The sequence below is a fragment of the Pempheris klunzingeri genome, chromosome 6, assembly GCF_042242105.1.
Source record: "Pempheris klunzingeri isolate RE-2024b chromosome 6, fPemKlu1.hap1, whole genome shotgun sequence".
Classification (NCBI taxonomy): domain Eukaryota; kingdom Metazoa; phylum Chordata; class Actinopteri; order Acropomatiformes; family Pempheridae; genus Pempheris; species Pempheris klunzingeri.
Genome location: NC_092017.1, coordinates 21,382,707 through 21,405,422, shown reverse-complemented (window position 1 = coordinate 21,405,422; position 22,716 = coordinate 21,382,707). Strand labels below are relative to the sequence as shown.

Below are 22,716 nucleotides of genomic sequence, written 5' to 3'. Positions count from 1 at the left end.
GCCCACACACTGTGATATTTTACCCTCCTACATGCAAGTTTTTTACATGTCACTCCTCACAGCATGATCCCCAGACATGAATCACCAGCATAACGCTGCGTCTGCAAACACACACACATACAAACACACACAGAGGGACACATGAGCAACTGAAGTCGCAAACATCAGCATGCACACAGGTTACACCACAAAATGTTGGGTCACAGTTTTGTACACTGTTTGATGTTCAATTAATGATCAAATAACTCTGAGAACACGTAACTTTCACCCACACACTGTAGACCAGTGTTTCACAAACTTGTCAGAGGGATCCTGCATGAGCTTAGGTATGACTTCATAGACTCAACCCATCATGTTCCAAATGTGTTTATTTGAATGATTATAAACTGAATGTTATTTAATACAATTAATTGTATAAAGTGGATATTGTAACAATATATTTGTTTTAATTCAATGTAAGTTTACATTTTTAGGTTGGTTTGGTTAAATTTGCATTTGTATTACTACCAGCAGCAGTAAATGGACGTTTCAACCATATATCATTTACCTTTAGCAATTTCATACATATTATTTGTAGCTATCTACAGTTCGCAGCAGTAAGGTCGAGGATGGGGAGCCGTCATCTGCAGTTAAAGGATGTACAAGTGAACAATCTGATGAAATTTATTTTGAAAAACACAGGGCTTTTATTTTGAAAATTCTGGCAGAGTGTGTCTGTGTCTGTGTCTGTGTCTTCAACTTTAATTTGTGTCATAAATTGAAGTTGAAGGATGTACATAGGAACTATCTGATGAAAAAACACAGGGCTTTTATTTTGAAAAGGTCACCGTGAATCTGACTGATTCAATTTGTGCTTGTCTGCTGAGCCACTCTGGGGTGACACAGCTCTTTTCATGGAGATTTTAGCCTCTGAAAGTACAGCTTTTACTTGGGCACCTTAAGCGTCACAGCTTTGGCGTGTGGACCAGTGGACAGAAGAGGGTCTGCTGAACACGTGCGTGTAGTTTTGAGGTCTCTAACTTGTGAGATGAGAGAGCCGGAGCAGGTTAGAAAAGTGGTTGCGTCTGCCTCCCTCTTCAGTTTGTGCTGTCAGTTAACATGGCAGTTGATGCGGCAGTTGATCTCTACTCCCGACGCTTGGAGGCTCGTAGCGGGAGCTGCGTGCGTTTCTGTGTGTCCGAAGTCACACCGTTGCAACCGGCCCGAGTTTTCCTACATTTTGGTGTATGAATCGTGAGTGTGAGTGACACGCTGTGGGCGTGAGAGTGAGCTAGAGACTAATTTTTCTGACAATTTTTCTGTCCCTCTCCACTCTAGCTCCTCATACATTTTCTATGGAGATGCTTTTGAGGTGGTAAAAGGCAGATTTAGTGGCAGAACATTCTGCCTGGTACATCGTCTGTGGTATTTTGGCCATTCCTGTTGACTTTACTTTGATTTGCTTGAAACTTGATGACCCTTGGTTATGCATTTTATTTATAATAAAACCTTGGTCTGTAGATGTGAAGATCTCAGTGTGCATCTGGAATCTATTGTATTGTGTATCGGGGCTGCTGACCCTAACCCTAACCCCAACAGCCAATTACATACAGTTATGCGATCACACAAGCACCATACGAGGCGGTACTCTGTCCAAAAAAGATGGTAAAAGCTGGCGTTTAACTGAGTTTGCATAGTTCCCATACTGGGCTTTCTCCGGGTGCTCTGGTTTATTCCCACATTTCAATTCAGAATATTTCAGTTTTTTGTTTTGAATACATTTGCAAAAATTTCTAAAAAACTTTTTTCACTTTGTCAGTATGGGGTATTGTGTGTAGATTGATGAGGAAAAAAAGAATTTAATCCATTTTGGAATAAGGCTGTAACATAACAAAATGTGGAAAAAGTGAAGGGGTCTGAATACTTTCCGTACCCACTGTACATATCATCATACTCACTCCGCAACACTAAATTGATACTTTGCAGATTCAGACTATTAATACAAAATATAAACTAAATTGAATTATCATATATTGTTATAGGTTATACTACCCAGCAATATGTAAAGTGTCTGTTTCATCAGCAGCAACAATGAGGAGTGCATTGCAATAATCCAGCCTGGAGGATTCAAAGGCGTGGACGGGTGTCTCGGCATCTGGGAGGGTGAGTGATGGGCGGAGTTTTGCAATGTTTTTGAGATGGAAGAAGGATTTCTGGCACAGGTGTTTAACATGGGAATCAAAAGTCAGCTGAGGTTCGAATTTAATAGCAAGGTTGGTGACTGATGGGGAGAGAGGGGTGTTGTGGCCAGAGAAGGATATAGAGGTGATATTTGATGTCCAGATTTGATGTGGGGTGCCGACGAGGATGGCTTCAGTTTTGGAGCAAGAAGTTTTGCAGTGGAATGAAATGCTGTGTTTGCTGATGATGTGACCAAGGGGGAGCATGTAAATGGTGAAGAGGGTGGGGCCGAGGACTGATCCTTGAGGAACTCCACAGGTGAAAGGATGTATCTGAGATTTGGCACCAGCCAGAGCAACATATTCTGTCCGTCGTGAGAGGTAAGTTTAGGGCTGATTCAGAGAGATACCGTTAAAAAGCACAAATTAAAATGTGCTGTTTACAGTCAGCCACACATGCAAAGGAATACATCTACACACACACACACACACGAGGCCTAAATATAAATTTACTTTTGATGCCGATGGACAAAAAAACACCTGTACAATAGAATCTAATTCAATATTAAAGCTCTGCAAGACAGTTGCTAGTCACATGAAATATGCATTCAGCTCTCAGAAATATACAGTATGTAGGTCCTGTTTCAGGGTCAGTCTTTGCTTAAAGTGCTTTTCCTCCACATCTCCTTGCGCTCAGTCTAAATATAGGAATACAACCATTGCTTAGTTCTGTCGGTCTGCCACACATGCACGCATCCATCCACCCACATTGTGCATACTATATATAAACAAATGTAAACGCTAAGAGAGATTCTTTTCTATTTGACAGCGAGATTTGACCTTCAGCGTCTTTTGTGTCATTCTGGTTTCACAGACCTACAATCAGAGAGACAGGGAGAGAGAGGGAGGGAGAGAGAGAGGGAGGGATAGAGCATCCTAGAGGTAGACTGAGTTATTATTTCAATCAGGGGACAATTGCCTGACAGGTCCAGGTGCACACAGTAACACACAAACAGTTCAGAGGAACAAGCAATCAACCAGCCTCCACGCATCAAATGATGTCTTTATGAATATTTCTCCCTGACCACAAATATCAACTCTTTTCTTCTTTTCAGTTCTTTTTAACAAGAAAATTTCAGTCTGCTGAAAGACCAGTTTGAAACAAGCATATAAACTACATTTGACCAATAACACACACTTAGACGCACGTCCACTGTAAACAAACCATTCCATTAGCCTATAGTATGCGCAATGTTGCCTATAGCATGCTCAGAGTTTACTCTGTGGGATATTTTTCTAATGACAGACACCACAGGGGCACAGAGACCCAGGGAAAACATTATGTGTGCTGAAACACTGATAGAATTCACCACAGTCTTTGTTTTTATCTGCAGGAAGAGGCTTCACAGAGACATAAGAAAGCATGAGGTCTAGTGAAAAATGGGCAGCATAGGTTGAGTTCATTGCAACTTCTTTTATTTATATTAAAAGTTATGGTTTGAAGAACCTGCCCAGTAATTTGAGTTTTTTAGGGTCAGTCATAGACAGTAGTTCACTGTGATTTTTCTGGTGCTGGTTAAAAGATGAGATTTGTGTTATTTCACGCTCTTATTTTTATAAGACTAAAAACCAACTATAAATATATCCATTACACAATTACTGTCAGCGTTCATGCATGACTATGTGTATTCATTGCAATGAACATGGCCGGTGTGGTATATTCTGGACAGCTCTGAGGCTGAATGCTAATCTCTGGAAAGTACAGCTTCACACAGCACACTTAGGTTTCCTGTTTTCTCCTCTTTGCTAGTTTGACAAACCCAGTGGAATACAATTGTTATTTATTGTAATGCCCGAATACGCCACTCAAATACCATATGGCACATTTCTGGACGGCATGGGAGTTTTGTGGCACAGAGACATGTAGTATTTCAGGGAGCAGCTTCACGAGCAATATGTAATGATAGTATAAATTAAGTGATGTTTCTTTTTGCTTGATGGGATTTGTTGGTTATAATAAAAGAATAAACTAAAGCCAGTCTCGTCTTACCGAGACCACTGCAGGAAAACTGGTTCTATCTTATCAGTGTTTTTGTGCCCCACTGAACAATGAAATTCAGGCTCATGATTTCACTTTAATCTGAAGGACAAAAGGCTCACCCCCCCCACCCCGCACCCCCACCCGCTTGGCAGAAAATCTCATAATCAGCCAGAGTCCGCTTTGCAACACTAACACAACAGCTGTTTCCCCATCTCGAAACACTGCCTGATCATTTTATTGCTGTCTATGAGACTTTTTCTGTCTTCTTTCAGACAGACACATCACACTAACATTACTCTGTGGAAACACAAAGATAACTTTGGCTGAGGCTCAGGCTGAGACAAAACACACTGAGTTTTCAAACTGTAAATCTTGGAGGATAAAAGATTCAGAGTCTCCTCTGTAACTCTGTCGGGGGCTTGCATGTCCCAAAAAATCAGCTCCTTAAATTTTCCCTTGGAGGAGTGAAAATGCTGTGTTGAATCTTCTTTGTAATGGCTGTTTGGAGAGCAATCATGGCAAACCCAAACGCTGCAGTTTGTGACAGGGCTGTTAACAGCAGCATTGTTAGCTCAGGGATGGAGAACTTCAGTAATGGAAAGAGAAAAAATTATTTTAATTTTTTTGGGTCCATAGAAGAAGGCGTTTGCTCTTGTAGTTCTATATTTGTGAGGACCAGTCCATCATTAGACCTGAGGCGGTGAGGACATTTTTGGAAAGTGAGGACACTTTAGTTCCATCGTCACGTATAGTGTGTGTGTGTATGTGTGTGTGTGTGTGTGTGTGTGTGTGTGTGTGTCTGTGCTTATCCGTATGGTTTATCAGCATGTTTGCATTCAAGTCCACCTCAGCATTTGCCAAGCTCAGGTGAATGACAGGCTACAAAAAAATGAAACAGAGGAAGAAAAAAAACATTCAATAAAAAGCAATGCAGTAATAATGGATATTCCACAGCTGCTGAGATAAAATGACTCATTCTGACTTATTTGGTGAAGACAATATGAGCTACCTGTGGAGCGAACCCTAAATGGCCATGATGACAGAGACATTTAGTGTTGTTGTGATTTGCCGAAAGGCCATTGTCATGGCGATGAGGAAGGAAGTAGAAGGTTATACTGAGCTCTCTGGGGACAGGAAGGAGAAGGGGGTTACAGTAAAGTGTGTGTGTGTGTGTGTGTGTGTGAAAGGAAGTGTCAATTCTCAACAGCCCATGGAGTTAATAACAGGCATTTAAACTACTCAGTCTCTCCCTCGCTGCCCTGTAGCCTGCATTTATTCACAAAGGACAGAAAACAAGCAGTCAGCACCTTGTAATAACAGTGTATGATGCTGTTAATAATGAAAAGTCATGATGTAATGGAAATGTTGGGTACATAACTTATGTATCGTACATGCTTTGCTGCTTAACATGTTGTTGTGTTAGATGCAATAAGTTATTATATTGTGATTTTGGTGGCATTTTTTAAATTAAATATGCAATAATGTGAAATATATATGGACTTATTAACTTGATGTGTATTTTCTTTGTAACTTTTGTTGGGATTCTGATCTGTGTATGCTAAAGCAGCGAATCTTGCACACACACACACACACACACACACGGGTTCCTACACCTGAGAAGTGTCGTAGTAATGCTGTAGTATGCAAGCAATAACAGTTTTAAACGGAACCTCACACGAACATAACGAATAATGAAGTGATAGTTTATAAAGTCCTCGAAAGACTTGCAAGGCCTTCAAGATCAGATAGCAGTTGGTTCTTTAATTTGTGATGTTCAATATAAGTTCAATTTAGGCATTTCATTGATAGACGTACCATTATATCAACAATTTTATTAGAAATTAACCAAATTGAAGAGAAAGAGGTACAGATGGTGCAGTTTGTTAACTAGAGCATCACTATTATGCTGTATCACAAGTCAGGGCCATCAAACATCACACTGAGAGCTGCCTTTCATCCTACGACCTCCATTCACACTAAATACAGTAATTGTCTGTCCACATCTGCGCCATTGATGCACACAAATGCTACAACAGCATAGTAAAGTAAGACCCATTTCATACTTTACTGGTAAAATCAAATGGGTTTTATGAATAGGACACACAGGTTTAAGTATTTAATCAAGCTGTTTATCTGCTGCTGCAAAAGCCATTCAATCAATCTACTGCAGAATTAACCAGTTTACAGTGTCTGTTTGATCTGTTTGTCAGATCAAATCAATAACTTCAAAAGCTTTTTAGTACAAAAATCCCCCTTTGTGTTTTACGGGACCGTCTTTCCTTGATGAGCTGGGGGGAGAGGGAAAGTAACACAACGAGGAAATTCTGTACTAAAAAGAACTTTGGAAGATATCTGTTGAAGCTTCACAGCATCAGATGTGCTTTGGAATGTGTTTTGGCACCTAATGAAGATATAGATTTTGTCCCTTTTCTTGTCTCATTTCTTATATGATCACTGACTTTTTTTACATCACAGAATACAAGTTAGGGGAAGTGGCTTGGAAGTCCAGTGATCCACTTATCCACATTTAGCTTTCTAACTAATATCTGTGATTACTGCACACTTCCTGCAGCATTGACCTCCTCAGGTCTTCCAAACCGTCCATCTCCCTCTTTCATCCCTTAATCCGGCTCCTTCAGCACTTACCATATCCATCTCAATGTGCTTTTAAGTTCCAAGCTCTTCTTTTCTCCCCTTTTGACCCTCCTCTCAATCTCTGCAAAATAAATTCAGTTTTTCATACCCACTTGACTCCATCCCTCTCAGTCTGCCGATCCTTCACCTCCATTTTCCACTAGTTTTCTGTCTGTTTTCTGTTTCACTGGAGAAACTAATGAAATTACGAAATGGATCATCGGTCATTAATTAAAGTAATTAAAGAAATAATGAGAGAGGGACTAGTATGACTTACTGTTGCAGCCCCAAAGACAAATCTGTCCCTCTTCCTCCATAACAGGAACTGTTCAATAGGGAAAGAAAATGTAGAGCTGTCAAGTCAAGATGACCTGCAGGGCTTCGACTGTACAGACTGCTCCGTCTTTGAAGACTCGTCTAATGAGCTGACAGATGTATTGTATGGTGACATCAATGACAGTGTGACACCTGCTAAGTAGGTAGTCCTGTTATCCAAGTAAAAAGCCCCAGGTTTCCAAACAAATGAAAAGGAATAGTTTTTGGTAGAGAGACCAAAGCTGCTGTTGCAGCTGTTTAAAAAAAATAGTAGAATAAGAGCAAGGCTCTTCTCAAATGGAAGAAATGCACGACAGACTCATAATAGGGGTAATAACGTAATCTCGCTGGATGGTTTTACTTCGAAGCAGCTGCCAGATGACCTGAATAGTTTTATCTGAGAGTTGATACCTCTATTATACACGCTTTTTTCCTCTGTGAGTGTATTATGTGTGATCTTTCCAGATCTCCTTCAGTTCACAGTAATGTAAAGTGCTGCAGTGCTTCACAGACCGACCACAGAAGGTTCAGATTAAGACGGTATTAGTGGAGGGATGCTGGGGTCTGTGCTTTACTCCTGCTCTTACCACTACTACGACTTTTTTCGCTGATTTTGAGACGATCAAACAATATCACAAGAAGTAACATTTACTTTCTACCTCTTTATGGTGAAAGGTGCAATATAAGTGTGAAGCTACAGTCTTGGTGTCCTTTTTATTGCTGACTGTAAATAGTGGACTTCTTAGAAAACAGGGTTTCATGGCGAGTGCCTCCATTTCCACATACAGTCTCCCTGCAAAAGTGGAGATGTCTCTACAGTCAAAGCAGGCCTTCAAGCCTTAATCATATCTATATTTTCCTCCTTTGTTATGAGGGAAACAGTCCAGAATTGTCTTCTTATTCTTCTTATGTTGTGTTCAAATCACTACTAAGTTGCAGTCCTTAGAATTTCTTTGCCATTATTGCCAAAAAAAGTGGCAGTGTCTTCTTGGAGATTTTAATCATATGTCTCCTGAACCAAACACAGTATGGTTTTCCACAGTATTTGTATCTTTAAATGTAAGTTCATTTCTCAGGGCCAGTGCATATTGTGCATAACTTTAGTGGATTATAACATATTGGGTATGAGATTAATCTGCAGATGCTGCAGTTCAAAACGAGACCAAACGGATGCCAGTTTTTGAGCCACAGCAAAGACAAAAATGTAGCCTGCATAAGACTATGCAAGGCATGTTTTTAGCCCAGTCGTATCATGCGGGGGGTATCATCATACGCCTGGTGGAGATAATTACGGTTCAACAAAACAAAAACAAACACAAGCAAGGACAGACAGGGTAGTTAAAATGTACTAGGTTGCATTTGACTTGACTTTTGAACTAGTGATTTGATCCCAAGATATTTGAATCCTTCAATGATTTCTAATCTTTGTCCAAGTCGGTCAAGCAGGTGTAACTCAACAGTATTGCTCGATTTTAATAACATTGTGTTCGGATGGAGGGAACTTGACTCTTTGTGTTGATGTGTACACATTTTTAATATTTCATATTTTTAATAATACATGTGCACCCTCGCTAATACTTATGTGCAGCTGACCTGGTGACCTGAGGAAGCTCCTGTGCGTTTGTCTTTTAGGCTATTTTTCTGTCAAGGTGATAGTGCTTTGCCTTGGCACAAGGCTTTGATTTAAAACTTCCTGTTGTTTTCACAGATAATTAAACCTGACTTAGTTTCTGAGTGTGCCAAGTTGGGATGGGTTCTTTTTTAAATAAATTGCAGGTCACATTTTTAAAAAATCTTTTAGATTTAATTTTGCTGCAATCAGGATTCTGTGTGCACCGACATAAATCATAGTAAATGGTAAATAGCTCGGTGCTCTCATGGAAGCAGCAGGCTGAAATGTCTCTATCTTTGAAATGCCTTTAGCATATATGGTCATCATTAGGAACAAACAAATGCAAGGCATACCAGACACTTTTCCAATGGACTAAACGTTTTAATGTAATGAGAACTGGCTCCAAGCAGTTGGCACTTTATATTGCAGCACTTTACTTGGACCGGTCCTTATGTTTATGCTTTTAAAATGTCAATGAGACAGGAGCAGGGCTGAGTTATCTGTTGGTGTCAGAGTTATTATTTAGGCTATTAGGAGTGGTGGCTTTATTTTGGCACTGATCTGTTATTTATTTGAGTTATATTTTAATTTCATTGTCCTATTTGTGGGATGCTTTTGATATATTTTGTTTTATGTGCTTTTATGAGTATTTTTAGCCCTGGCTGCAGATCAAATTTCCCTTGGGACAATGAAGCTGAAGTTGAAGTTGGGGGCTCCAGACAGATAGGCATCAGATAGACAGGAAATATATATTTTAAAAGACCAACAGAGGACACAGGGGAGGAGGAAAAGACACATCCTACAGGGAGATGAGATCAGACTTATCCCAGCCAACATTTACCCAATTTCTCACAGACAGGGAGAGCAGTTTTCTCCTGCCTCTAATGAGCTCATCCTCCCCCTTATAGTTTCCTGACATTAGAGACACAAAGCAGCGCTTAGCAGCACTTAACCTGCCAGTGTAGAGCGGAATTAGATTTGGTGCTAGAGGAAGACAGAGACACCATAACCTAACATTAAAGCCAACCTAAACCAAAGGAGGCTTAGAATCAATTCAGGCTGAAAGCCTTATTCTTTTTTTTAGAAATGTTAGCTGTGTAGCTCCTTGGATGCCAATATCTCATTGTTGGAGTGTTCACCACTGACTTTGGTGATCCCCTGACTTTAGCACCACCATATGTGGTTTATCATTGTTCATATTTGTGGTTTCCAGTGAAATATCTCAATGAGTAGATTGAATATTGAGTGTCATGAAATCTGTTTCACACATTCATCTCCTACTCCCATGCTAAGGTGCTAAACTAAGACGGTAAACATTATATCTGCTACAGTTATCATTGTCACTGTAAGCATGTTGCACGCTGTGGTTAGCAGCTCTCTTCGTGATCTAAGTTCAGTAACACATAGCTGCAAGCATTGCTATAGACTAGTCCTGTCTTAATGTATAATTATTATATTAGATCTGTGCAGTGTGGTGTGGTCAACTTCTAAAGAAGGCAAATTAACTGTGTTGAAGACTCTGTTCAGTCCTGTGCACCCATCACCTGATCACTAGTTTTAATGAGATGCAAGTCCCAGGCAGAAATTTCAACTGGAGCGAACCCTAAAGTCAGATTTCTGACTATGAAAGTTGGGAGAACCTCACCGCCAAGGAAATTAAAAAAGAAGGAAGAGTCATAACGTCATCATACCAATGTTATAATGCTCTGCTTGGTACCATACTTTAGTTATATTGACGTCTATGGGAGTCATTTAGAGACACGCTAAAACCCAACACATCTGCATGGTACCACCTTTGATGAAGAAATGTCTCCAATGTCCAAATAACAGAGCGCACGGACTGATTTTTCCAAATGTGAAAAGTTCGTAATACCAAAGAACAATGCAAATGTAACAAGGTACTTTTTGAAGTATTTGTGCTCTTCCTTAATTTTTAGTCTCCTTGCTCACCTCCAGGTAAATCGAACGCGGCCTCAATCATTAACTGCCATTCTGTTGCTAGTGGCAACTCCAATTAACGTGTTCCATAGCAACTGCAGTTTAACTGATGTCATTACATCCACTATTTTGTCAATTAAATCAGAATCAGAATTCCTTTAATAATCCTCAGGGGGAAATTGCTTTTTGTTACACACAGCTCCAAAAGAATAAGAATAAACTTCAAACACAAAAGTAAAAATATAAATATATAAAGTATGTAAAGCACTGGTCATGACAAAGGTTGACAATCTACTGGGTGTCTACACGTATCAGCAAGTTACATTTTAGTTGTTTTAAGACCTTTTAATACCACTGTTTATTAGATTTTTAGGCCAATTCTGCAATGAAAATAGACATCAAGTGAAAATATAGGCGTACTCTTCTGAGTAAATATCCATCAAACATCGTCTATACTGCTTGTTCTTAAGGGCTGCGGGGGGGCTGGAGCCAATCCCAGCTGACTTTGGGCGAAAGGCAGAATACACCCTGTACTGGTCGCCAGTCAATCAGAGAGCCGACACACAACCATTCACACACAATCACACCTACGGGCAATTTAGAGTCACCAATTAAACTAACCTGCATGTCTTTGGACTGTGGGAGGAAGCCGGAGGAACCCATGCAAGCACGGGGAGAACATGCAAACTCCTCATAGAAAGGTCCCCGGCTCCAACTGCAAACCCTTGAAAACATATATTGTCAGTTCAATATTATGAGCGTGGCATCTTTGTTTTTTAGTTTAAAAAAAGAGGTAAATGCAATCCTGTCTCTTTTAGCCTGACGTCAAACGATCTGCTGTCAGCATGAATCTTCATGTAGATTGGAGTGATGACCGCCTACTTTTTACAGCTTGTCTTAAATCAAAATGTTGGTGGAGTTGGTGGAGCAATGTTTCCTACACATTTTTTAGCTTTCCTCATATTTATATTTTGAATGTGCGAGGGATCGTGCAGTGCAAATCACCAGTTCAAGCTGACGGGTGCAACGACATGAATTAGACTTGCTATGTTATGGAGAAAGTAAACCAAGAGAGCACATCAGCACATCAGCTCTGTGAGCGAGCCACCTGTTCAACATAGCCAAACCATAAAATGATAACAGAGGCATTTGAATACCAGTCTGAACTGATTTCATTAGAGATATTAGACAGCAGGCGTACAGCATTCAATGAATAAATATTTATGACCTTCCCAAACGGAATTTAAGACATTTAAGGCATTTTAAGACTTTGGAAGGACCTGTAACCACCCTGTGTGTTAACTTCTGAGACCGTCGGCGACTCCCTGACCAGCACAATACTGTGAAAGTGTTCCACAGTCATAGAATCAAATGCTGCACAGGCAGCGTGATCATCTGCGTTTTATCCGTGCCTATCTGAAGAAAACACTCCACTGCAGGCTAAGATTATACGGCTCAAGCAGTAAGTGGAGCCTGCCTTTATATAAAGTACATAATTAGCATAGATCTGTTCTTAAAGGTCAATTGATTTACTGGACCATGTCATGCTAATTATGACATTTAAGTAGATACGTGAAATGATTAAAACGCCATCCCTCACCCTGTCCGTATGGGTCAGGGATGTCCTTGCTGAAGTGCCCTTGAGCGACACACTCAACCTCAATCCAGCTCCAGGGCTGCTTACCTCTTTCTGACCTTGTGCCCTGGATGGACGCCAAGAGAAAAAAAAAAAAGAGGATAAACACGGTAACATGATAATTGCTGATATAGGGCCCGCTCTTCTGGTAATTATGTAGTAATGCAGGGGTTCGTTCGGCCCCAACTACAGTACAGATTTTTATTATTTTTTTAATCGAGTAAGATGCTTTAGGTTTCTCATCACCCATTAATGCAGAAATCTGATCACAATCTACTTTTTTCCGCAAGAAAATAGATCAACTAAACCCATGATTTTGATGAGACCTTGATTAGATTGATGAGAAGATTAGATTACCTTTGAAGCCTTTCGCACACAATTAGTGGTGGAGGGACAGATTTAACTTGAAGGTCGCTCCCGTCATCCTCGCACTGAAAACAGGGATATAAAGAGAGAGTTTACTGTACATCCCCCAGAATTTTATTGATATCAGAATTGAGTCTATTCCTCTTCTTACTTTTGGCACGGCCGTTTTATTTTATTTTTTAATCAGTACTGAATCTCAAGGACTGCTGGTAGAGGAGAAACATATGAAACAAAAACTGCTGGATAAATGTGACCATCTCTGCGTGGCACAGATGGTCACAGGGTTTTGTTTTTTTTCTTCTTCCAAACATTTCTGTGACTTTGTTATTCACACCAGTGTACTACTGAGAGAAAAGCTGCCACAAAAATCCCAGCATTAATGGCCTTTTTAATAACAACAATAAAAACAGACCAGAAACCATTGTGGTTTTTAGCCAAAGCAAGCATGTACAATATTAGGCCAATAAAAGTACAATACAATCTGTAAATACATATAAGTGAATATAACAACAAAATCCAAGATGGACAGATCAAATTAATCAAAATAGTTGAGGTCCACTTGTTTCTCCGTTAAGAGGCCACTCTGTAAGCATGATTTACTGTACCTGTGTTAATGCATCCATGTGAAGCAGTAGGCCTTGTAAAGACAAAGTGAACAAGTAGAAACTGGTTGGTTGAAATAAAAAAAAAATAAAAAAAATGGTGGTCCTCACCATCAGCAGCTAGCTGTACAGCTTAACATGGAATTTACTAACCAGCATGAGAGACTGAAACTGAAGGATTCAAATATTAAGTATTATCAAAAATTGGCTTTCAGTTGAAAAGGCTGGAAAATGCTTGTGCAAAGCCTACCAAAAGAACGTGATCACAGCAAAACAAACAAGCTGGAAATAATGGTATGGAAAAACTGGAATTTCAATAAGAAATTATTTGGAGAATGGTCTCAAGAACCTGATACTTTAAACAAAAACTACCTTTGAAAATTAAATCCCTGTCTCAAGCCACAGCCAGAATGTGCCATTAACCTGTATGGTGCTAAGTCTCCAACCTGCGAGGCAGCCAGGAAGAATACGTGATCAGTACATTCAGTTGATATTCTCTTCAATGGATAGGCCTCTAACCGTGCAAATATCTGAACCCCCGAGAGAACAAAACCAACTCAAACCTTCAAGTTTTGCGTGAACAGCTGGTCCACTAAATCGTACATCCTAATTTTATTAACATGTTAGAAAACACATACATAACTGTAAGCTTGATACGGCTGTAACGTCCAGCAGACAATAAACAGTTAAAAATGTCATTTGGGTTAAAATGGTCATCTGGGAGGTAAGGCCACTCCATTTGGGATGGGAGGTCCGTCCCATTGGTCCAGGCTGGTCCAACGCCTGTGTCCTCAGTCCAAGTCAGAGCTCCCTTGTGTCCTCAAAGGCGGCTGTTTGGCCATGTGGTTGAAATCCACTGGGGATGGAAATGTGAAAGCAAAAACATGGGTACGGGTCCAGCATTTTTGTGGGTCAGTAGGGGGCCACGTCAGTAGTTCTTTGCAAGTTTGAAAGTTAAGGTCTGCTTGGCTTCAGACTGTTACTGAACTCCAAAAGTCACCAAAGGTCCACGTGGGCAGCCACCCTGCTGGCAGTCAGGGCTCCCTGGAATACAGATGGCCAGGCTGCCCTGGCTTATGTAACAGGCTGTCAGTGAAACAGGCTGTCCGACAGACTTGGACAGACCATCTGATGTAACCAGGCAAGCAGTCAGTGAGTAAGAGCGACTATTCAGTGGTTCAAACGTTGAGGCGACAGTCGCACAGCTCCTTGTAGATTCTCTTGCGGATTCGAGGCATGTCCTCCTGACAGAACAGCAGAGGCTGCTTCACGGAGAGACAACGGCAGTACTGACAGACCAAGACAGAAAAACAGCCAGTGAGGAAAAAATAATCCACAATTACAGCTAGGTGTCCATATTAAACGTGGGCAATGATACAAGCTTCTCTCCAGTGTCTTTCGGCCCCGTGGATGATTGAGCAATAATCAAATTCAAGTAGAAACTTGGGGCAGGAAAGACCTTGGGGACACCAGCTCTACAAGATTCATTTTTCTGCCCAGAAAAAGACAGATAAAGCAAAAGGAGGAGGCTAAGAGGGACAGGGGATGGGGAAAATTAATTAAAAAAAAAAAAAAGGGTGATCAACAGAGGACGGGCAACAGCTGTAAAGGCGGGAAAGAATAAAATCTCACCTCGAGGACAAAAACTCCACAGTCGCTGTCGTTTTTCTGCTGAGGAATACCCTGAGGAGTCAACAAGACACAGTCAAGCAGGGAGCCGGACAAACAATGTCACAGTAATATATACTGTATATACAGGCACCTATTTTACAGATTAAGAAACAGTTCCCCTTAAAAACAATGTGACAGTAACTTTGTATTTGTATGCTGATTTAAAGTCCTTACTGAGATGTGTTTGCTCAATTAATTTGCATTAATAAACAACATTTTTAGTGGCCTGGGATATGTTACTATGTTATTTTGGCACATTTAACAGTTATTTGTTAACAGTTTTTGGAATGTACAGTGTAATGTTGTTTATCATACTTTTTTGCATTTGACAAGCATCCATTGTGCGATATAAATGTTTTCCGGACACATGGTGAACACAGCATGAGCTGTACAGTCAGGGTTGAGGGTTACCTTGATGATGGTAATCTTCCAGCCTTTCTGGAAAGCCGCCTGTTTCTTCTCTCTGGCTTCAGACAGAAGATACTTCATAATGTTCTGGTAGGGAATCACAGAAAAAGAAAGAAAGAGAGAGAGAGAGGGAGAGAGAGAGAGAGACTGTGACTGTAAATTCATTATTTGATATCATTAATGGTCAATACTGTGGACTGAAATAGACATTACTCAGTCCAGTCAAGAAGAGAGAATATGAGCAACATTTACACAGGAAGATGTATGATGTGATATTAAACACTGCACCATGTCTTGAACTGTTCACCAGCCTACCTTCGCCGACGCAAGGACAGAAATATCAGACTATTTGGTTAACAAAGGGAACACAACAGGACTTTAAAGCCACTGTGCGCCATTTTCTATAAATCTGTCAAGGGCAAATGTAGATGGTTTGAATTAATCAAAGCACATTCCGAGGAAACAACTGGTAGATTCAGCCAAGGACATAAAACAGAGAAGAACATGAGAAAACAACGATTCATCTCATAAGAATTTATGAGATGACCTTTGTCCACATTTAAGCGAATTTTAAGCGATGTTTTGAAATGTTGCAAAAAAATGTAATAAAATAAGGAAAATGTACATTAGGTGTGTTTCTATCAACTGGTTTGAAGAGACAGACAGGTCAGAGGAACAGTAAAAACTTTATGGAGTTTATGGAGACGCTGGCTGACAGCCAGTACACCATTTGCCATGTTTCATGCTGTCTAGGGACGAGGAATGATTGCTCCATCAAAAGTTATTCAGAGGTGCTTCCATCTTCCACTTTGTGCATGAACTCTTTTTTGAAAAAGGCAAAGATCACTATCACTTAAAATCTTTTTGGCAAAACTGAGGAAGTTTTTTTGAATTTTGCCATTTCCATCAACCTTTTCTTATGCAAATCTACAAAATGCACATAAAAGTACGTTGAAACACAACTACCGACGGTTTTGTCTCATTAGTGCTCGTTAATTCCACAGATTCACAATCATCCCAAATGAAACAATGACCTACAACCCAAAGACATCGACATGCACAGGGGCACTCACATCTGTGGTGTGTCTGAAGACGATTCCTTGGCTGTCGTAGTAACTGATGGTTTTGGTTGCCATGGTGACCGTGACAAGAGACCAGTGAATTTCTAAATGGATGGGGATCAGCAACAGCCACTTGGAGAAAAGGTCGACCTGAAATTATCCCGCACACGAACATACACGCAAATTAATTACTGCACATATTTCAAATGACTTCCACTATATGAAGTTAAAAAAACAAACTCAAATTTAGACGGTGGTTGCCAACAGCCTGCCTGTATTAAGTGGGCAAGAGCGGTTGTCAAGCGCCGACTCTGAGAGGCAAATCAGAAGCCGAAGTAGAAGTGTAATGAAACCGTTCCATCGTCCTCCTTACTTTTTTAGTCCATCTCTTCACGCCATCGTAACCCTTGGCAACCAGCTGCTTGTGGAAAAAGCTGTTGAAAAAATGAACCTGACATAGAAAGAGAAACAATAAAACACACAAACACTGTCAATATTAAGTGCATCTATTAATCAAATTATTGATAAAGCACTGCAACACAATTTTAGGACTTGCATTTCAAGCAAACAAGCATGTCCTCTCTTACCTTGTGTTGCGTCGCCTCCATAATGAGTTCTCCATACATGTTGATTATCTGAAAAAAGACAGAAGTTTCATAATAAGACTATCCAACATTACTAAAACACCAAACATGACATTTCTTTTCTGCTGCATTCTACTTTTAAAGTGACTTTAGTCTGCAAGACAGACTGAGAAGAAGTGTGACTGAGACAAGAATGCTTTTCTTTAACAGTATAACCGTTGGTCCTTCTTTACCTGGTCATTAAGCCAGTTCTGTTCTTCCAGTGTGCCGAGGTCCTCCAGGCCCAGGGTGTGTTTGTTATATGTCACCATGAAGCCTGCAAAAGGGGCAGAGGCCAGCCCCGCCCTGTACCGAGCCATCGCCTCTTTGATCTCCAGTCCCCTGAACAAAAGCATCGAGAGGAGAAAGTGTTAATCATATCTTCAAGGACATGTAACAGAATATAACAGGCTAAGATAATGAAAGAGATGTGACAGATTTATTCAGGATGCCTAAACATCCTCACATGGATAGGGACGTCCAAGTTAAGGTTTCACATGCCTTCTCCTTAAACAATGTTTTTTTTACTCATTAAGGATAAACTGGTTGCAGCAAAATACAGTTAGTATGTGTAGAGTGTGTAAAAGGCAGTTTTGCTGTTGTTAGTTGTTATAATAAAGGTTAAATAAAATGTGCTGAATTAGTGGACGGGAATGAAAGAATGTTGGCCAGGGGCATAAATTGGAGGGACCATTGGCCGCTTGCCTACTTCTGTGGCCTTTGCTCAAACCACACCCATCTCCAAACTTGGAATTCACTGTGATCTCAACTACACACCTGTTGAGTTTAGCGACTGCATTTTGCTGACAGAAAATTTACATAAGATTCACAAGGTGAAAACAATAACCTCTAAACGCCGTCACAGCTGGAATACATCCACTGTCTGTGCTTCAGTGTCTTGTTTGGAAAAATTCTGCATATGTCATCCTCACTGTGGTCAACTGAAGTACTTAGCTGCTTTATGTTTATTTCACCTGCATCACTGGATTCATGTGAAAGGCCAAGGATTAACAATCAGATAAACCTTCAAGCATTCAAGCAGACTGTGTGTGTGTGTGTGTGTGTGTGTGTGTGTGTGTGTGTCTGTGTGTGTGTGTGTGTGTGTGTGTGTGTGTGTGTGTGTGTGTGTGTGTGTGTGTGTGTGTGTGTGTGTGTGTGTGTGTGTGTGTGTGCGTGTGTGTATGCTAACCTGCTACTGAGGTCAGAATTGCCTTTCTTCTTCAGGTGTTCCAGGACATCAGTCTCACTGAGAGGGATGAACCCGCCGTACTTCAGGTAGAAGCTCTCCAGAAATTCTGACAGAGAGAAAGTTATTAGCGCTGAATCATGTGATCTACTGACTGAATGACAGAAACACGTTGTTTTTCTCTGATGTTAAAACCCAAAGTTACAACACTGATAATGATTCCACTGCTCCGATTGTAATTGTATCAAATTCAGGCCTGTGTGCTAATGAATAGCAGTTTTACATTTTTATGGAAGCAATCGGGACATGGCCGATATTTACGCATTCTTCACCACTTCTCACTGAAATAGTTTTTGCTTCTTTGTGTCAAAGCTGCATTCCTGTTTGTTTGCTTTACCTTCAAAGATAAGTGACACCAGGAAGACACTGACTAAGAACAAAAACACAAAAAATTCCTTCTAAGAGGATGGAGCTGCATGTGTGCATTGTTGATGTCACCTGTTGAAATTGTAAGAGAATTTTTTTTTCTTTTCTTTCTGGACTATTTTTTGTATTATGCTAGATGAAACTGAAACTTGTCTTTTGAAACTATGAGTGTATAAACATTCATGGAGATGTAATGTCATGATAGAAAAAGTGCTCATCTTACCGTGGATCATATCAGTGAGATGCTCCAAGCTTTCTTTATCTGGCATCTTTCCATCCATCTCTCTTCCATCTGTTTCTCCTGAGTGATCTTTTCCTGACATTTCTTCCTTCTCCGTCTCTTCCCAGGTTCCACACTGACAGTACAACCTGTGGTCTCTTAATGCCCAGCTGTGCTGCATGCTGCTCACTGCAATGGGGCCCTGGGATGGAGGCAAAACCCTAGCTGGATGAGAGGTTTCCACCTCCATAAGTGTGGAGCCGTAGTCGTCCCTTGTTGGTGTGACGACGTCTCCGTTGGACAGAGTTATTGGTACTGACACCGAGTCTGTTCTGTCAGGAGTCTGGTCCATCTGCATCTCCAGGTCCTGGGGAGATTCTGAACTTGAGGCAGGACCTGGCTGCTGTGAGACAGACAGCAATCCATTTTCCATTTCACTCATAATCATTTTGCCCTCCTTCACCTCCTCTTCAGGTTCAGTGTCAGATAGGTTTACAGTTTCTCCATTTCCAAACGGAGATTCAGAGCTGATGACAACACCACTTAAACCTCCCCTCTTTCCTCCACTTTCTACTTCTATATTTGACGCAAGCAAAGCTCCCACCATTCCCCTTCCTCCTCTCCCGCATCCTCTTACTGCTGATGCTCCACTGCCTACCATTCCCAGCAATCTCATCTCCACATCCCTACCATCACCAGCAACCCCTGACCCATCCATCAGCATGGCCTCCTTTTTCTCCACATCCCCTTTCTCTGGAGCAGCATCTGCCCTTATTGGTCCATCCTGCGGGGACAATGTGACAGGGAGGGCACCAGGCATTTGTGAAGGAGCATCATGTCTGTCATCTTCATCCTCCGTTTCCTCTAACATCTCCTGGTTGAAACCAAAACTCTTGATGTGTGTCAGCTGGCCATCCACTTTCCTTTTTGGGGTGTCCCAGAGGTCACCACCGGGACCCCTTCTTCTCCCTTTCCCCCTTCCTCTTCCTCTGCCTGAAGTGCTGTCATTGTGTCCTGTACTGTTGGGGCCACAGCAGTCACAAGCCTTAGGGGTTCTCTTCCTGCTTGACTTGCGGCCGTTGATTGTGCCCAGACCAGGGATTGGTGTCTGTGTAGGGCACCATGCTGATGCTGAGCTTGAGTTAGTAGCAAAAGCTTGGTGTGGCTTGGCATTAGCAGGACTCGGAGCAGAGGGCTGGGTCGAGTCGGAGTTGGAGATAAGGTCTGTGGTGAGGAGCTTGCCAGGGGTATGGGTGAGGTCCTGATCTGTAGCATCTCCAGGAGGGGGCACTAGAGGAGCTGCTTGCAGGGGACTGGCTGTGGCTGGAACAGTTAAATGAGGGGATGCTGACGGTGTTGTTTTCATTGGGGATGCAGAGCCGCTGTGAACCATGACGCCCGCCTTTGGCTCTTCAACCCCATCCCCAACACCCCCTGTCCGCACTCCTGTCCTCTCCTCCGCTTTGTTCCTCTGAATATGAAGTTTGGTTTGGTGTTTGTATCCTGACACTTCCCTCCAGGTATTCTGCTGTCAAGAACTTGCTGTGTAGAAATCAAGCCTTTCTCAAGCCTTTTCCACCACAAGGGTTATTGATACGACAGCAGACTAGAACATGGTAGGTACGGAGTGCTCCTCAGTGGTGATGGGTAGACTCTGTATGGAATGGCAGCACCGTGGTCTCCTAACAGGAACAAGTGGAAAAAATGACAAAAAGAGGGAAGAAAGAGGAAGAGCCAATGAAAGCTATACTGCCGATCAGATAACAACCCTGATGAAAAAAAAAATAAAACTACTACACCGTCCAAGACCACCAGAATGACAGAAATTCTCTGTTGGGCTAAAAGTTGTTGCTATTTTACATGTGAATATCTACAAATAAATCAGAAAATGTCCCCATTTCCAGGTAAACTCCACAACAGGTGAAGGTTTTTTTTTGTAAACTATCACTTGTCCACTTGTGTTGTTTCCTGTAAAGGACAGTAAAAAAAAAGAATACACGTGTTTTACTTAAAGTGACGTGTCCCTTATATCTATTCCTCATTTTGTGCGGACGACGGTCATTGAAGGAGAAAAAACTGAAGTAGCAACCGCAGTGTCATCTTCTTTAACAGGTGGATCACTGTGTTTTATCAATTAGTTTTAGCTTGCAGCTCACACACTTGTTTGCGTAAAGGTATCACGACAACACAATAGCACGTACTGGCCTGACGTATTGTGTTACTCTTCTTTTTAAAGTAACGTTAATATCACCTTTTCAGACGTGTTATTTCGTTAGCAACACCGCGGCGACGTTTAGCAATACTTTAGGAGCATATATTGAGTGTACGCAGGTGCATTAGTCATTAAAAGTGTCTGCTACAATTCCCACAATCAATTAAATTATGGAGTCCAACAAAACTACGTGAGCTAAGATACATTACTAAAGGAACAATGGGCACCGAGCGACTGAAGCAGACCCGCACATCATTTAAAAATATAACCTAGCGTCATGTAATGTAACTCATTACAATATCACATTTCACAAAGTTTTGCACAAGTTAGTCATTCCCCTGGAGCTAGCTAAGTTAGCTAGCTGCAGCCAAAACACAAAGCAGCGACTACATACATTTCCTCCATTTTCAGTAGGAAGTTGGAGGCGTTTAAAGACAAAAGAGGAGCTGCGAATTGGCATTTGAAGTGATGCGCGGTATAAGCCCCAAACCATCATAAAAACGGAAAAGAAACATCATTATGCATTACCTTGTCTGTGAAATAACAAACTGAGTTTCGTCAAACCACGATTTGAAGAAACAACAAGCCAAGCTGTAGTCGCTCGTTGATTGCGTCACGGCGTCGGGCTGACTCTTCGGTTAAATCCGGATTCTCTCCCGAAGTAACCTTCGTCGTCCTCTCACCCAGTTTGCTTATATCAGCATCACATCCAGTGAAAATAAGTGAATATAATGGATGATCCGTTCTAATTTAAAATATAATTTAAGCATAATGCAAACTATGATGCAAATTGGAAATAATAAACTGGTATAATATCCCTGTTATCATTTCTAACCTCCAGATCACTGACACAACACACACTGTATCTTGATAATCTTTAATTACAAAAAACTAAGACAGGAAAACAATAAATAAAACTAACAGTCAAAAATTTATGGAATTAAGTACAAAATTATCAACAGTAAAATGCAAAAAAAAAAAAAAAAAGGTTACATAGAAAGAATATTAACATGATAATTACTGGCTGCTTGACACCAGTAGTTCCAAACCTTTTCAAAGTAATGCCATGACTCTAGTAAAAAAACAAAGAAATCTACCAGGTATAGCTGTATTAACTGTGTAAATAGGTCACATATTATTTCATAAGATGGGTGTACCATAACGCACATTTAACGCTGCACAAGGCCCAAAATGTATCAAACAAGCAACTTTAGACAGATTTAGGAGAAAAATGAGCTTTTTTTTTTAAATGTGAACAAAATATTAAAATATATTGAGCTTATTTCAAGGTTTCAGCACAACAACTCAGACCCACCGGCTTCAAAGATAATGGTGCAGATTATGCATTGAAATAACCACCTTCAGTCTGTTGCTATACATTTGTACATAAAGTCAGTGCTGTGTCATTCTCTACTTGCATAATCAAAAACAACAAGCATAATAAGTCTCTTTAGAAGTGTATGTTGGCTCCAGTGATGTCAGGTGATTAGAAATGACCTTAGTAGTCCCATCTAAACCCCTAAACGTGCAGATGCAGCCGTGCAAGGAGTCTCATTTTTCACATACATGTCTTGCAATGCTGCAGCACTGTGGCACCACTGCCAAA

The 22,716-nt window shown here is 40.9% G+C and overlaps 1 protein-coding gene across 1 annotated transcript; it reads right to left on the bottom strand.

The window, feature by feature from the left end:
* Positions 1-13,140: 13,140 nt before the first annotated feature.
* Positions 13,141-21,677, bottom strand: LOC139202543 (sentrin-specific protease 5-like). Its single transcript, XM_070832068.1, has 10 exons — positions 21,639-21,677; positions 18,902-20,580; positions 18,256-18,361; positions 17,261-17,408; positions 17,031-17,078; positions 16,817-16,894; positions 16,456-16,593; positions 15,386-15,469; positions 14,936-14,986; positions 13,141-14,592 (listed from the first exon to the last, which is right to left on the bottom strand). Exons 2-10 carry the CDS (start codon positions 20,289-20,291, stop codon positions 14,482-14,484), a joined length of 2,154 nt encoding a protein of 717 aa, XP_070688169.1. The 5' UTR covers positions 20,292-20,580; positions 21,639-21,677; the 3' UTR covers positions 13,141-14,481.
* Positions 21,678-22,716: the final 1,039 nt, after the last annotated feature.